The sequence below is a fragment of the Mustela putorius genome, unplaced genomic scaffold (assembly GCF_011764305.1).
Source record: "Mustela putorius furo isolate JIRA1106 unplaced genomic scaffold, ASM1176430v1.1 tig00000174_pilon_pilon_pilon, whole genome shotgun sequence".
NCBI lineage: Eukaryota > Metazoa > Chordata > Mammalia > Carnivora > Mustelidae > Mustela > Mustela putorius.
In genome coordinates, this window is record NW_025421304.1 from 12,489,561 (window position 1) to 12,505,817 (window position 16,257).

The 16,257-nt window shown below is 39.0% G+C and overlaps 1 protein-coding gene across 12 annotated transcripts in view; it reads left to right on the forward strand.

Moving 5' to 3' along the window:
• CYLD (CYLD lysine 63 deubiquitinase) overlaps positions 1-16,257 on the forward strand; it is a 65,059-nt gene that overhangs the window by 31,604 nt on the left and 17,198 nt on the right. For 8 of the 12 annotated variants that reach the window (XM_045076055.1, XM_045076052.1, XM_045076059.1 and 5 more), the window contains 4 exons: positions 5,622-5,630; positions 6,583-6,681; positions 8,232-8,348; positions 15,137-15,516. In XM_045076055.1, coding sequence (XP_044931990.1) covers positions 5,622-5,630; positions 6,583-6,681; positions 8,232-8,348; positions 15,137-15,516 — 605 coding nt within the window. Of the gene's footprint in view, positions 1-5,621; positions 5,631-6,582; positions 6,682-8,231; positions 8,349-15,136; positions 15,517-15,958; positions 16,178-16,257 lie in introns of all 12 variants that reach the window. The other 4 variants (XM_013052113.2, XM_045076051.1, XM_004744171.3 and 1 more) reach the window with 4 other exon arrangements.

A 16,257-nucleotide genomic window follows, 5' to 3' on the forward strand; every position in this document is an offset into this window, starting at 1 on the left:
GTCAAAAATCAGTTGGGTATATTTGTATAGGCCTGTTTTTGATCATTTTTTTCTTTTAAGAACTTCCTTTAGATCTGCTGGTGACAAATTATTTTAGTTGCCCCTCATCTGAGAATACCTTGCCTTCTCCTTCGTTCTTGAAGGATATTTTCACGGATTATACGATTCTGCATCAAGAATTCTTTTCTGTCAGCACCTGAAAAATATTGTGCTACTTCCTTTGGGCCTCTCTGGTTTCTGGTGAGAATTTGCTCTCATTTGAATTGCCTTTTTTTTTTTTTTTTTTTTTTTTTTATCCCTCCAATACGTTTTGTTTTTCTCTGGCTGCTTTCAGGAGCTTCTCCTTGCCTTTAGCTTTCTTAAGTTTTATTATGATGTGTCTTGGCATAGAATTTCTTCGGGTTTATCCTGTTTGGTGCTTACTCAGCTTCCTGGATTGGTAAGTGTATGTCTCTTGCCACATTTGGTCAGTTTCAATCTGCCTTTCTTTGAGTACTTTTTCAGGCCTGCCCCCTCTTTCTCTTCTCCTTTTAAGATTCTGATGAAATAAATGTTAGATCTTTTGTGAAGTTCCACAGGGACCTGAGTCTTCTTTCTTTCTTTTTAAAGTTTATTTTCTCTGTGTTGTTCATACTGGGTAATTCGTACCGTTCTATCTTCAGGTTCACTCACGATTTCCTGTGCTTCCTCCATTTTGCTATTGAGCTCATCCACCAAACTTTGTATCTGGGTTGTTGTTTTTTTCGGTTCTAAGATTTCCATTTCACTCTTCTTTATATCTTCCGTTTCTTTGCTGAGACTTTCTGTTTCTTTGTTGAGGTTTCTGTTCTATCATTTTTTTTCCTGAGGGTGTTTGTAATTGCTTATTGAAGCGTTTTTATTATGGCTGTTTAAAATCCTTGTCAGATAACTGTAACTTTCTGTCATCTCAGTATTGGCGTTTATTAGCTGTCTTTTCAAATTCTTCTTGAAGGATGCCTGGGTGGCTCAGTTGGTTGAGCGTCTGCCTTTGGCTCAGGTCATGATCCCCGTGTCCTGGGATCAAGTGCTATATCAGCTCCTTGCTCAGCAGGGATCCTGCTTCTCCTTCTACCTCTGCCATTTCCCCTGCTTGTGCTCTCTGGCTCTATCTCTCTGTCAAATAAATAAATAAAATCTTAAAAAAAATTTTCTTGGGATCTTCCTGGTTCTCAGTATAATGCGTGATTTTTGTTTGAAACCTGGACAGTTGGGTATTACGTTTTGAGACTCTAGATCCTACTAGATCTAGAGCCAACTTTTAGTCATCTTTCTTTGACACTGCTCTGGCCAGGGAAGAGGGGGGTACATGCCAACTTGTTAGTGCCAGATGGAAACAGAAGCTTTGCCTCCCTTGGCCTCTTCCGTCTCAGGAGACGGAAATTCCTTATTCCTGCTTGGTGTGTGTTGGTCTCCAGGGACACTGTGATGAGTATGGCCTCATTGCTGCTGGGCTATGGTCAAAGTTCTGACTCTCCTCTAGACCTCCTCTGGTCCCACCCCAGCAGGTGGACAGAGATGGAAGTCTAGGCTCTCCATGTGTTCCCTTCTGACACCAAGGAGGTGGGAGTACTTGGTTATCAGGTGGTGGCTCCAGACTTGGCTTTCTCCAGCATCCTTACCTGAGAGGAAGTCTAGGCTCCCCATTTGGCCATTGTTGAAGTGGGTGGGGCCACCGTTTTTTTTCTGTGGTGTTTGGCTGATGTTAAATGATTATTATCTAATATTTTTCTGTCTTACTGGGTTTCCTCTTTTCTCATCCTTTGGCTAGAGAGAGGTGACTTGTTGGGGCTTTCATCTCTCTGTACTCATTGGCATTTCCAGTTTACTGGCTTCTTCAGCTCTAAGAGGGATACATGAGACAAGAAGAAAATCCAGGGAATTTTCCACCGTGTTCTTCCATAGGTCTGGAGCTTCCTACCTCATCTGCCTTCTCCTCTCCACTTTCCAGGGTCTTCTAATTTTTGTTTTGCAAGTTATGTCCAGAATTTTTAGTTGTACTTACGAGGAGGAATAGGAAAAGGTATATCTAGTCATCTTTCCAGAAGTGGAAGTTGTACCTGTTGTTGTAAGTTAACAATAATAGATCTTAGGCCTCATTTCATTCAGTTTATGAGTTGCATACTTAATCTTTTGTTTAAATTATGCATTGTGTTTCATTTTATGAATATACCATGTTTTTTTAACCAGCTCCGTATGGATGGGCATTTAGATTGTTTTCAATCTTCTACTCGTACAAACAGGGCTTCAGTAAATACCTTCATGTGTATGTATTGGTTTACATGTGTTCCAGTGCAGCTAAAAGATAGCTTCCTGTCTTACTATCCATATCTTCTTAGAGAACTGTGTATTCATTTGATAGAAGAGTCACTGTCACCTAAAGGAAATCAGAATATTTCTTTTTAGATGGATCTGATTGTGAAAAAGGCACTCCTTGTATGATGTGTGCTTAGATCTACTTTCCTACAACTTCATGCATTGATTCTAGTTTGGAGCTGGTGATTAAGACGGGACAAATCCAGTTCTTCTTCCTTACAACAACCCTTAGATATTAAAAGCTGAGTGTCTTTGGAATCTTCATCTTCATCATTCTAAGAAGTTTGAGTCCTTTTAGCCATTTTCCTGTGGCATGATTTCCAGATACTCTGAATTAGACCTGGTTTGTTGGAGATGTTCTTTAACAGTTGCACATCTAGAGGGAAGTGGAATACTGTAATTGACATGTGGGCCAATGGTTGGTAATGACAAAAAATAATTGACCCAAAAATTTGGGGGACAGCCCCCTGTCACAGTCTGAATTGTATTCCCAGAGACCATGGTAATGCCGTGCTTGCATTATGGATAAATGTTTGCATTTATTCTCAGTAAATTAATAGATACTGTACTTATTCTTGACTTAAATCCCCAGTTTTGTTCTTGCATACGTCTGCTTCTGAGCTGTGCTTGTACAGTTGATTTGGAGGGTCTCAGCTGGACTTTGCCTTTGTCTCTGTGAAATTTTATGTCATCAGAGCTATCCAGTCTTCCAACATTTTCAGATCATTTTGGATACTAATTCTGTCTTTGCATGTATTGTTTCTCTCTCTCAACACCATGCCATCTGTACTCATCTGACTACTTAAATCGGATGTATTTTGCTCATATTCATATCAAATATTCACAAGATATTTTTTAAAAAGGTAACTTCCTGGAAGTAGAGCTGTGAGGTCAAAGGCTATGTGTATTTACATTCTGATAGAGAATGCTAGATGGCCTTCCACAGAGATTGATTGTCAGTCTGAATCACCTTGCATGTTTTCTGTATAGACAGGACTCCTGCTCATAAGAGACAGAGCCCAGAAGGTTAATTTGAAGGACTAGATCTGAGTATGTAACCCCATTGTCATCTGATGGGACCTTCTAGCTTTTTTCCCAAAAAATTTTCATATAAAATAATCTAAAATATAAGAAAGGCATTTATTTTGATCAGCAATCATGCCTCATAGATATCTTTGTGTAGTTGTTAAGTATAGTCCGTTGGTATCGGGTTTTATAATACCTCATTTTACCCAAGTAAACTTATATTTTCTCTAGTAGCTTTCTCTGTGGATACTAAACTCTCATTTGGGTCTGAATTATGCTCTCGTGGCTGATTAAGTCATTTTTCTCTATTTAATGGGTCATTCGAATTCACAGACATTTCTTGTGATTTGATTGTTATTGTTCACTAGTTTATTGTCATGATTTTCAACTCAAGATTCTCCAAGAGATTTTTGTTTTTCTGATTAAATTAACAGGAGTGATGGATGAGCTCCTACTTTATAACTTTTTATTGAATTATAACTGATATAGAATATTACATTAGTTTGAGTTGTACAAGATAATGATTCAGTGTTTTTATACATTATAAAAAAAATGATTGCCATGATAGGTCTAGTTACCATCTGTCACCCTACAAATTTATTACAGTATTATTTTAGTATATGTGCTGTTCTCTATGCTGTATATTACATCTCTGTGATTTTTTTTTTAAATAACTGGAAGTTTGTACCTCTTAATTCCCTTTACCTATTTAGTCTGCCCACTTCCCCTTGCCCCTGGCTACTGCCAGTTTGTTCTCTGTATCTAAGACTGTTTCTTGTTCGTTTTATTTGGCTTTTTAAGATTCTACACATAAATGAAATCATATAGTATTCTTCTTTCCCTTTCTAACTTAACTTAGCGTAATACCGTCTAGATCTGTTCATTTCATTGCACATGGGGATTTCATTCTTTTTTTTTTATGGCTGAGTAATATTCCCGTGTGTGTGTGTGTGTGTGTATGTGTGTGTGTGTAACAGATCTTTGTCCATTCATCTGTTCATGGTATTTGATCCAAATTACTTTGGCTATTGTAGGGACACATACCACGTTCATCATTTTGAATGTCATCCTGCTGTGTGTATATATAATGGATATTCTTTGTCTGGTTTCTTTCACTCAACCCAGTCTCTCTGTTGTACACATCAGTAGTTTATTCAGTTTTTATTACTCTGTAGTACTCTGCTGTAGGAACAGATTTGCTTAGAAGGGATTATTTCAGCTTTTGGTTATTCTGAGGCTGCTGTGCACACTTTTGTACATGCCATTTGGTGGACAGACCACACTATCTCCTTTAAAATCTCTTAAGCAGAATTGTTTTAATTTCACAGAATTGCCTGCTGGATCAATTCCTTGTTACTTTCTCATACCGTGCTCGCTTTGGCAGCATTAAATACTTTCCTGAGATGGTAATCTCCTAAAATTCATTTAAGGTAGAAGGCTTTGGTTTTGGATCATGAACATAGTAATGACAGAGAAACAGTATTTGGCATGTCATTGCTGGAGGGAAAATTAGATGTGACATGTGACCCTTCACCTGAATAGATCTATTCCTCAAAATCAGTATTTGACATTCTCTCAGGCAAAGTCTTTGGCAGAAGATAACCACTGTTTACAACTCCAGTGCTGTGTCCCCTATACCCCCAGCAGAACAGCCACCAATGGCTCGTCCATGTGGCCCTCTGGTTCTACTGGGCTGCCTCAGTTAAGACCATTTGCTGGCTTTGTGGCCATCATCATTCACTGCGTCATGTCTGTAGGGTCTTCTGTGCATGTGCTTATCTTTGGAACATGGACGTACATGTTGCTAGTTACAATTCATAGTGGGAATTCGCTTTCTTTAGTCCATGTATGTGCTGTCATTTGGGAACTTTTGCCAGTGACTGAGGGATTTTACCTTTCACAGTAGCTCTCCTGTGTACTTGGAGACACTCGAATGGCATCATCAGAGTATCAGTAAACAGCTTTTACTATATCACTTGGTTGAAGTCATGGCTACTTAGTATAATTTTTGAATTAAAATAATTTTTCATTTGATCGTATTCTGACCCATGTAAGATCTAGTTTAACACTGAAATCTTTCCCCCCTCCAATCATGATTTATAAACCTTACCAAGCATGATTTATATATAATTAATTCAGTATTATTTTCTTTTTCTAAAAAAGTGGCTTTTTCTTATGTTTAAAGTGTAAAAATTTTCCCATTTTTTTTTTCTTTTTTTCTCAAAAATCCACTGTGGGTGTTATCGTTTTTGCTGACACAGCTTTATCAGGTATGATTCCTAAGTGTCATGTTGGACTTTACAGATATGTTGTTGAAATTTCCAGGAGAAAAACTTTCCAGATTGGCTTTCTACATTTGCTTGATCAGTATTTGTGAATATCTTATGAAAGTTGTTGGCCTTTAAGGTATAGAGTGGTCTGTAAAAAAACAACTTTGCCTAATTTATTACACCTATATTCCAAAAAGAAGTTGTGAAGTGTTTTCTTCAAAAATATTGGTATTTTTCTCTGGTTTTCTTCACCATTAATCTGTGTATAGTTCTCTGCCTTTGTCCTGTTTATATGTGTACATGTTAGTATACTTATCAGTGTTCTTAACATACATGATTTTTCAAACTGCTCCATATTTCTGACCAGATTTTTTCCAAATTGTGTTCCATGAAATACATTAATCTGACATGCTAAAGAGAATGGGACAAAAAGTATTATAAAATGATTACTGTATTCCTCTTTGAGACATTCACAGTTCACATTGGCATGTTAAAGGATTTGGTGTTATGCATTAAGGAAATTTGTTTACCTTTGTTGATCTCAGCATCTTCTAGAAATATTTGAGTGTAGAACACTTCATAACACACTGGGTATCATTGGGATACCCATTGGGGGACTCTTACAAAAGACAATGGAGTTTTCTCTGTAGTGTTTCAACACATCAGATAATACTGATAAAAAGTGACTAAATTTTCAAAAAGTTACAACACTTAGCTGAATTCTATTTGGGTTTTATTTTCTTATGGTAATTACATTCTGAAATACGGCATTGATTTTTTTTTCCCAGTAACTCTCAGTACTTGTGTCGACCTTTAAACATTTGTAAAACTATTGTGAAAATGTTGCTGTCTTGTAGGAAAGAGACTTTTTTGGTTGCTGTTGTCATCGTTTGTTTGTTTCTCTTCTGTCAGAATTTGCTTTTATCCTTAAAACATATGTTTACTGTTTCAGATAGCGTGACACAGGAAAGGAGGCCTCCCAAACTTGCCTTTATGTCAAGAGGTGTTGGGGACAAAGTTTCATCCAGTCATAATAAACCAAAGGCCACAGGTACGGGTCAGGAGACTACAGTTCATAGATATTAACATGGTGTCTGATTTGCCATGGCACTGAACGAAGGTTGAAAGGTTTTATTCGAAGCACATGTAGGTTCTCTTCTTCCAAATGTTTTTAGTATTTCACTAAAAATTTTTTATAGATGCTCTTGGTTAAGCCAAGAGTTCCCAACCTTTTTTAAGTTGATGGAAAGCTTTCCAGGAGGACCTGTGTCTTTTGTTGGTTTATATCGCTGGTTTTTGGAACCCCCCTACCTGCAACATTTGTATGTAAAGTTTAGAGTTGCAACTGTACAAAAACACCTTATTTGAATAATGTTATAGAGGGTAAAGTATATAGAGAGTAATTATGTGGATTTTGCTAACAAAATGTGGCACAAGATAAATTCCAAACTGCTAAGCAAACATTTTTGTCTCTCTTCCAAAAACTCCCTCACAATGCATGTGGAGTTCTTAGCTCTTTTTTCTTTAGCTTCCACATATTTCATAGTTTTAAAGGACGGTGGTTACACAAGCTAAACAGCTCATTTAAAAAGCTGTAAGAATGTTTGTTAACTTAGATGTGGATTAGGAGCAGAATATTTTTTCCTCAGTTATCTGGTGGACAAAACTACTTCAGCTCATTTTAAAGGAAATTGTATTTTAAGACATATTTTATATGACTTTGGACCCTGGGAGACTTAGGATTAAATAGGATACACAAGTAATAGTTATTTTTTGTGTTAACTTATGGATCTAGATAAGATAGCTCACACTTGTTATTCTCACTTAAATATAAATAGCCTACAGATTTTCTGCAGACATGTGCATTACTTGTTTTGTAGCCGATCTTAGCTATAAGCATAAAATATAGCGTTATCTGCTTTAAATTGGAAAAAAAAATCAGATTTTGTATGGGTTCTAGAAACCCCCTGCTCTAACCTACAGTGTGTCCTCTTAGTACTAAGGCAGGATAGGGTCTTGAAATGTCTGTGATAGGGCCACACTAACTCTTTCTTACTTTAATTAATTTAATATGGAAAAAATAATACTGCTTGAACATTTCAAAGGCATGAAGAAATGAAGCAAGGAATTTGATGACAAAGATTCCAAACTGTTTAAAATTTTAAAACTTAATTGGTATGCTGATTTGTGTATACAAGATTTGAAGATAATCTTCTGAAAGGAACAGTTTTAAAATAATAGGTTAAATTTGGGATCCAAGAGATTGATCACATGAAATTGGGGAATGGTGATACTGACACTTGGAAATAAGTCAGAGAAGACGAAAATAATTTTTTAAAGCAGTTTGTCTTTAAAAAAAAAAAAAAAAGTAGGCTCTTCTTTTAACTCCCTCCTGTTTCCCTCCTATATTGATTCTTGGATGGAAGAGTTTTTTTGACATTGACAAAATGGTTGAAATTGCTAATAAAATACATTGTGTTTGTATACATCTGTTGCTTTCTTAAGCAATTGTTAACACTGAATGCATGTTAATTTCTCTTAGGGAAAAGCTTTCACACCATATTGACTTTATTTTTAAAAGGAACTTTTCTTGATCCATAGGATCTACCTCAGACCCTGGAAATAGAAACAGATCTGAATTCTTTTATACTTTAAATGGATCTTCTGTTGACTCACAACCACAATCCAAATCAAAAAACACATGGTACATTGATGAAGGTAATCCATAATTTTAGTGTCTTTCATTAAGATCCTCTCCTTTTAGCTCATCAGGGAAACAAAAAGGGTTTTTCACCGGTATATCTCGTTTTTGGAAACAGAATGAGTAGGCCATTCTTCAGTACTATGACTGAACTAAAATACTGTATACAGTTTGAACTGCACTGCTGTTAGATTAATACAACATTCAGAAAAACGTGTTAGTACCTTGTTTTCTTCCCTTCGCTGATCTTTAGGGTAAGATGTCTAGAAGCAGTTGAATCATTTAAAGTTTTCCAGGTCTGGGTCTTTGTTTGCCCCTTTCAAACTCTCCCTTTTTTACCTTTCTTTGGTTCAGGGGCATCATTTTCTTCTGGTTTATTATTTTCTTTTGTTCATCCCTTCAGTAAATACTCACTGAGTGCTTACTATGTGCCAGGAACTCTTCTAGGCCCAGAGGTTACAATGTTGAGCGAACAGACAGGGTCCTTGCCCATTCTGACTTTATGATCAAGTCACCAAAACGGACATTGCTCAGACCGTAACAGAAACAGACCTGAAATTGCAGTCATGGTGCGTTCAGGGAAGGCACATGGTGCCGTGAGAGCATATAAAGATGGGTTTTACTTACAGGGGATTAGAGCTGTTTCTCTGAGGAAGCAGCGTGAGCTTAAATTTACCAGAGGCATGCGAGATAACACAGGGAAAGGGACAGAGGCCCTTTTAGGCGGCATACTTAAGGCCTCATGGAAAAATGGAGCTGGTGTTTGCCAAGTACTAAAAAGAGCCCGAGTAGCTAGAACAAAGAGAGAGGCATAACATTTTATGAGAAAGGCGTACAGGGCCAGGCCATGTGGAGCCTGGTGTGCCCTAGTTAAAGGAAATGGGAAGCTGCTGAAGGATTTTCAGCAAGGGGTGACATGACCAAGTTTGCCTTTTGAAAATCATTCTGACTGCACGGTGGACAGTGGATTGAAGCAGGGACCATGCAGATATGAGGGCACCATAGAAGGTGGTTGCAGGGCCCAGAAATAGATTATAGCAGCTGGGGCGAGCCTTTTTGGGGAACGGGATGGAGGGGGGCAAGTGGATGGCATAGGAGACATTTAGGAAGTGAATTGATAAGGCTCACAGATAGACTGAAAGTGGAAACTGAGGAAGAAAGAGGTGTCAGTGATAGTCCGGGTTTTCTGGCTTATATACGCTGTGATTGTAGAGGAAGGTGATGAATTTGATTTTTGAATACATTGAGCTCCAGGGGCCTTTTCAACTTCCCAGAGGTGATTTGTGTCCAGGAGACAGCTGGATATACAGGTCTGGAGCATAGAAGAGAGTTAAGAGCTAGAGAAGTAAATTTGCAAGTCGCCCCCGCGTATTTGGTGATTAAAGTCCTGTGAATCATATCAACTGAGTTGAGAGTGGGCCAGGGGGTGCGGTGGAGGGCGCAGGATAAGACTGAGCCCTAAGGACCTCAGTGGCAGAGACAGAGGAGACTGAGAAAAAGTGACAGGAGGGAGGTGAGGGAAACCAGGAGGTTTTTGAGTCAAGAAGCTGAGGAGCTCGTGGAGAGCAGTGTTGAATGCTCCTGAGAGGGCAAGTATTTAGCCACTGAATTTAGCCACCGGAAGCCATCGATAACCTCAGTTGGCTATGCTTTTGTGGAGATGTGTGGAGATAAGAGACATGAGTCCAGTTGCTTGAAATGGAATTTGGGCTTCATCCTGGACTTCTCTCTCTCTCATTAGTCACATCCAGTTGTCACTGAGTCGTCTGGAGTTCCTCTTTTCAGTATCACTAGACTCTTTCCCGTCTTCCTCATTTCTGCACCCACTGCCTTAGTCCAGATCCTTTGTTGCTGTCCAGTTAACATAACAGCCTTCTGACTGGTTCATCTGCCTCAGCCTTGGTCCTTCTGAATTCATTCTCAGCACTAATAACCGCCCTCACCATCATCCTTATCATCGCTGCCATCCTCACGGTGGCTGACGTTTCTTGATGGTGTACTGCACCAGGCGCTATGTTACACGCTTTATACGCACTACTTTGCCCTCATACCAACTTCATGAGATAGGTATTTTTACTTCCTCTTTTGTTGCAGTGGTTAAATGCCTTGCCCAAGGCCACACAGCTAGTATGATTGGTGCCAGGATTCCAACCCAAGTCTGCTTAACACCAGAACTGCCGCTTCTGATGACTACACTGTGCTTTCTTCACATTACTTTCTGGTTGGTTTTTCTGAAGATATATCTTCTCATGTCTCTCCTTTATTGTACATCTATTAATTTTCTCCTAGTCCTTGATGATAGCAATCTAGATTCCTTCCTTTGGCCTGTTGGACTCTCTTACGGCACGGCTTCTTCCTTGTCTCTCTCATGTGTCCTGCATTCCTGCTCTCGCCATGCTTGGAGGGGGGCCATTTTGGAACGTGCCATCCTTTTCTCTTTTCTTGGCGCCTGTTGTTCCTCTTGCCTGGAAATCCTTCTTCCTTTTCCTCCCACTCCGTGCTCAGGCTTACTTCTATCCATCTGTTCAATCTCAGCTTGGGTATTATTTTCTCCTGGAAGCCTTTCCTGTCTCTCCTGGGTTAGGTGAGGTGCCATCATAATTGTTTGCCGCCTGTCTCTTCTGCCAGACTGGAATTCCAAGTGCCTCTCACAGGGCTTGGCATGGAGTACATTTAGTAATTGTTTGCAAATTAAATGAAAATAAGAACTCTGTAATGGCTTTTTAGCTATGATATGGATCATCTATATTATACGTAAACAAATGAAACAGTCCAAGTCTGCTGCTACCTCACTTGGGCTATGATACTCACTTGGGCTTAGATACTTAACATATTCACTTAGATACTCATAGCAAATGATTTGAGTGAGCTCTCTGATTTCACCTTCTCTGTGCCTTCGTTTCTACTTGGGGTAGGTTGTTGCAGAGATAGGCAGGCACAGGGCCTCATCCCCAAGAATCCTTCTTAGCCATAGAACAGGAAGCTTCCTTCAGTGGTGCCTCTCCAGGAAGGTTCTGTCTCCCGATGGACCACTTTTTTTACGTTTTGGTCCATATGTTAGAAGTTGGCCATTCTTTCAAAGATCTTGGGAGTGCTGAGACGGCAAGGGCCTGGGCAGGGGGCTGTGGTGAGTCACAGTGCTGCTGGCCTCTGCACGACCACGGGGACTTATGGGGACTATCCATGGTGGTTAGGGTGCAGCCCTGCTCTCTCCCTCTGTCATTCCTGGTAGCTTTGGGAATGTTTTTCCTATGAGTTGCTTTCTTTCTAAGGAAAGGAAACTGGTTAAGACCGTGGGCTTGTCATAACCTAGGTGACATTAATTCTTTAAGTTTATGCTATGATTTTATTCTTACTCAGTTTCTGTAGTGTGATAGAATATTTTTAACTTCTTGACTATAGTCTAATGTTGTATACTAAGTGTATATAAGAACGTGGATCCCAAACAGGATATATAAAGTCAGGAAATCTATGTGGAGTAGGCCTTCATCCTTAAATTAGAAAATAGAAGTAATTTCAGTATAAAAGAACATTTCTTGTCTATAATTAATTTCACTTATATATCTAAAAAGCTTTTTTTTTACCCCTACGGCATTTGATTCATGTATTCATTTTTTTAAAAAGAAGATTTTATTTATTTATTTGACAGAGAGAGAGAGATCACAAGTAGGCAGAGAGGCAGGCAGAGAGAGAGGAGGAAGCAGGCTCCCTGCTAAGAAGAGAGCTTGATGCGGGGGCTCGATCCCAGGACCCTGGGATCATGACCTGAGCTGAAGGCAGAGGCTTTAACCCACTGAGCTACCCGGCGCCCCTATTCACTTTTTTCTTGAACGTTGAGTATTTTCTTGTGTTAGTGGCTGTACCAAGTGCTGTGGGTTCAGCCATGAAGCCTCATAAAAAAACATGAAAAAGACTAACAGAATTGCTCTTCTTATGGAGCTTATGGTCTGGTTGGTATGGCAGATAGTAAATATGTGGACAGACAAGGTAAGAATTGGTGGTGGTATGTGCAGTGAAGGAAGTGAACACGGCGGGACAGCACATCTGGTGGGAAGCCAGCTCCCACAGAGTGCTGTGGGGAGGTCTCTTTGAGGAAAGGATATTTGGGTTGAGATCTGGATGATGTGAGTCAACCTGCCAGAGAAAGAGCTTGGGAAGAATGTTCCAGGCATAGGAGATAGGAAAGGCCGGAGGTGAGAAACAGCCCTACAGGCCGGGGTGGTATAAAAGGGATTTGGACAGGTAGGTAGGAGCTAGATCATCCAGTTAGAGATCTCTGTGAGAAATTTAGTATTTATTTTAAGAACACTGGAAAGCCATTGGAAGCTTTTAAATAGGGGAATGCCAGAAGATCATGGAAGATCTTTAGATCTTAAAAGGTCTCTCTTAGAGTTGTATGGTGAATAGTTTGGAGAGGGACAAGAAGAGGGTCAGACCGGGGAAGACACTGGTTACAGGGTGAAAGATGATGGTGGCTTAAATTAGGGAGACAATAGGGGGAAGAGAAGAGGATGAATTTGAAATATATTTTAGAGATAGAACCAAATGCTTTATGGATTTGGGTTTTGGGCTTGAGGGTTTGAGAAAGAAAAGAATAACTTTTAAAATTCCTATGTTAAGGGGCACCTGGGGGGCTCAGTCAATTAAGTGAGCCTTTGGCTCAGGTCCTGATCCTGGGGTTCTAGGACCGAGCCCCATGTTGGGCTCCCTGTTCCGTGGGGGAGCCTGCATGTCCATCTCCTTCTGCCTCCTGCTCACCCTGCTTGTTCGCCCTCTCTCTCTCAAATAAATAAATAAAACTTAAAAAACATCCCTGTGTTGAATATCATTACTGAAGAATCTTAAATGGGTAAGGCATATAGAATACTAAGGTACGAAGTACAGTGAACACCCATGTAGTTGCTCCTACTTAAAGAAAAAACCATTCTTATCACCTTTGAAATTCCCTTGGTGCTTTTCCTAGAACCTTCCCTTCCTACTCTCCTCTGAGCTTCTGTCATGTCTAATTTAGTGTTCATCATTCTCTTGGTTTTCATGATAGCCTTATAAGTTTGTATATCTAAACAGCACACTGTTAGTTGTGCATGTTTCTGAGCTTCCGATAAAGGAATCAGACTACGTATGCTGTAGTTTCCCCTCAATATTACATTCCAAAGAGTCACCGCAGGAGTGTTGTATGATTATAGTTTATTTGTTTTCATCACTGTGTAGCGTTTCATTCCATTTCATTCATTGCTGTGAAATGTCTAAATATAGCACAGTATACGTCTGTAGTCAACCACCGATGGACATTTGAATTGTCTTTATTTTCTTGCTATTATTGACAGCTCCACTATTGTTAACAGCTCTGCTGTTAACATTCTTACACGTGTCAAGACTGTATACCTAGAAATGGATTCACTGGGACATGTCTTTCCTTTACTAGATCGTGCCACACTGTTCCCAGGGTAGTTGTACCAGTTTACGCTTCCATCAGCATTGTGTGAATGTATCATTTGCTCTTCATCCTGATCAATAGTTAATGTTCTAAGACCTTGAACTTTTGAAATGATATCTCACATTGCTTTTGACTTTTTTTTTCTTATCTACTTACTGTTCAGACCAAGAATCTTTTCACTGATGTGTTGGTAATTGGGTATCTTCTTCTGATTTGCCTTTCAAGCCCTTTGTCCATTTTTTCTTAGGGTTTTTTTTTTTTTGTATTGATTGATAATCTTTTGTCCAATTTTAATCCCGTATCAGAAATATGTATTATAAGTGTTTTCTCCTTGTTCAGCTCATATTCTCACTCTTGTTATGTTGCCTTTTAATGAATAAGCTCAATTTGAATGTCATATTTGTCAGTCTCTTCCTTTATGGCTTGTATATTTATGTTCAAGAAATTTTTCTCTGCCCTAAATCATAAAGAACGTTTTTCTAAATGGTCTTCCAGAAGCTTAGAGTCTTGCCTTTCGCATTTGTCTTTAAACTACCCAGAAGTATTTTTGTGTATATCAGGTAGTACAGGTCCAATTTAATTTTTTTTTAAAGTTCTGATAACTGATGATCTCAGTATGGCTTATTGATAAATTCATTCCCTGAGGTCCACCTCTGATCTGTAGTGGCCAATTAGTATCTGTATTAGTTATCTTAAGGAAATAGCTTTTAGCTTTGGTTCTCTTTTTGTATGTTTGTTTTCTCTTAAATTATTTCCTGCTTTTGTAAATTTATCTGGTTTTGATTCTTTTTACTGTATGTTTGTCTTCTCTTTCATTAATTTCTGTTTTGTGTTTATTCTTTCCTCTTGACTGTTTTTTTGGAGGTTAATCTGTTCCTCTAACTTCCTAAATTCTGAGTTCATTAATATCCTTTTTTTTTTTCAAAATAAACTATGAAGTCTATAAATTTCCTTTGTAAGTACTAATTTAGCTGTGTTCCACAAGCATTTGTTGCTTCTTTCTTTATTTTAAAAATTTACATAATCATTTCTGGTTTTGGTTCTTTAATTATTTAGAAGTATCTTTCTCATTTTTTGTTATTTTTTGGTACTGTTTTCTAACTTAATTATATTATGGATGAAGAGTAAAACCTATTTAATGCCAGTCAATAATGGATTTTTTTGGTTTGAGCAATTGGGTGCCATTTACTGAGGGAGAAAAATCTGGAGGTGGGAGGAAAATCTAGAACACTGTTTGGAGAGATAAAGTGTGTAATGCTTACAAGAATCCTTTTAGAGTCAAAATGGATGTGTGTATTAATTTTCAGAGATGTGGGCATATTTAATATCCTTCAATGCATTTCTCTAAATAACAATAATTTTTTATAGTTGCTGAGGACCCTGCAAAATCGCTTACAGAGGTATCTCCAGACTTTGGACATGCTTCACCACCACTGCAGCCTCCTTCTATGAACTCATTATCCACTGAGAACAGATTTCACTCTTTACCATTCAGTCTGACAAAGATGCCCAATACCAATGGAAGTATTGGCCACAGTCCACTCTCACTGTCAGTTCAGTCCGTGATGGGAGAGTTAAACAATGCACCTGTCCAGGAGAGTCCACCCTTGGCCATGACTTCTGGGAACTCCCATGGTCTGGAAGTGGGCTCTCTGGCTGAAGTTAAAGAGAATCCTCCTTTCTATGGGGTAATCCGTTGGATTGGTCAGCCGCCAGGACTCAACGAAGTGCTAGCTGGACTGGAACTGGTAATTTCATTTGACTTAAAAATTGCAGTTCTTCTCTGGCGTTTTGTGTAGTTTTCTCCCTATTATGCTTTTTTGTCAAAATGTTTTGTCCAAAAAGACGTCACGAGAGAAAAATTTTATTACCGTGTCGCCCGACTTCTTTGCCACCCATGAAGCACCCGACCCACTTGTTACTGATGTTAGTTGATCTACGTTCAAGTAATGAAAACAGATTTTTAGACTAATGTGTTTAGGCTCATTACATTAAACAGAATACAGTAAGGAAAGCAAGTCTGCTATCAGCTTTCCTTTTCTTCCTCAGTCTCCCTCCCCCAGTCAGTTCTTATATATCATTGGTTTTAAGATTAGTTGCCATTTTTAGAGATTTTTTTGAGATCTTTATAGAGGGAAAGATCTTCCCTTTGGAGATTAGGAAAGCGTTTGGCCTTTCATGATCTGGAAGGGCCACAGTCCACTCTCACTGTCAGTTCAGTCCGTGATGGGAGAGTTAAACAATGCACCTGTCCAGGAGAGTCCACCCTTGGCCATGACTTCTGGGAACTCCCATGGTCTGGAAGTGGGCTCTCTGGCTGAAGTTAAAGAGAATCCTCCTTTCTATGGGGTAATCCGTTGGATTGGTCAGCCGCCAGGACTCAACGAAGTGCTAGCTGGACTGGAACTGGTAATTTCATTTGACTTAAAAATTGCAGTTCTTCTCTGGCGTTTTGTGTAGTTTTCTCCCTATTATGCTTTTTTGTCAAA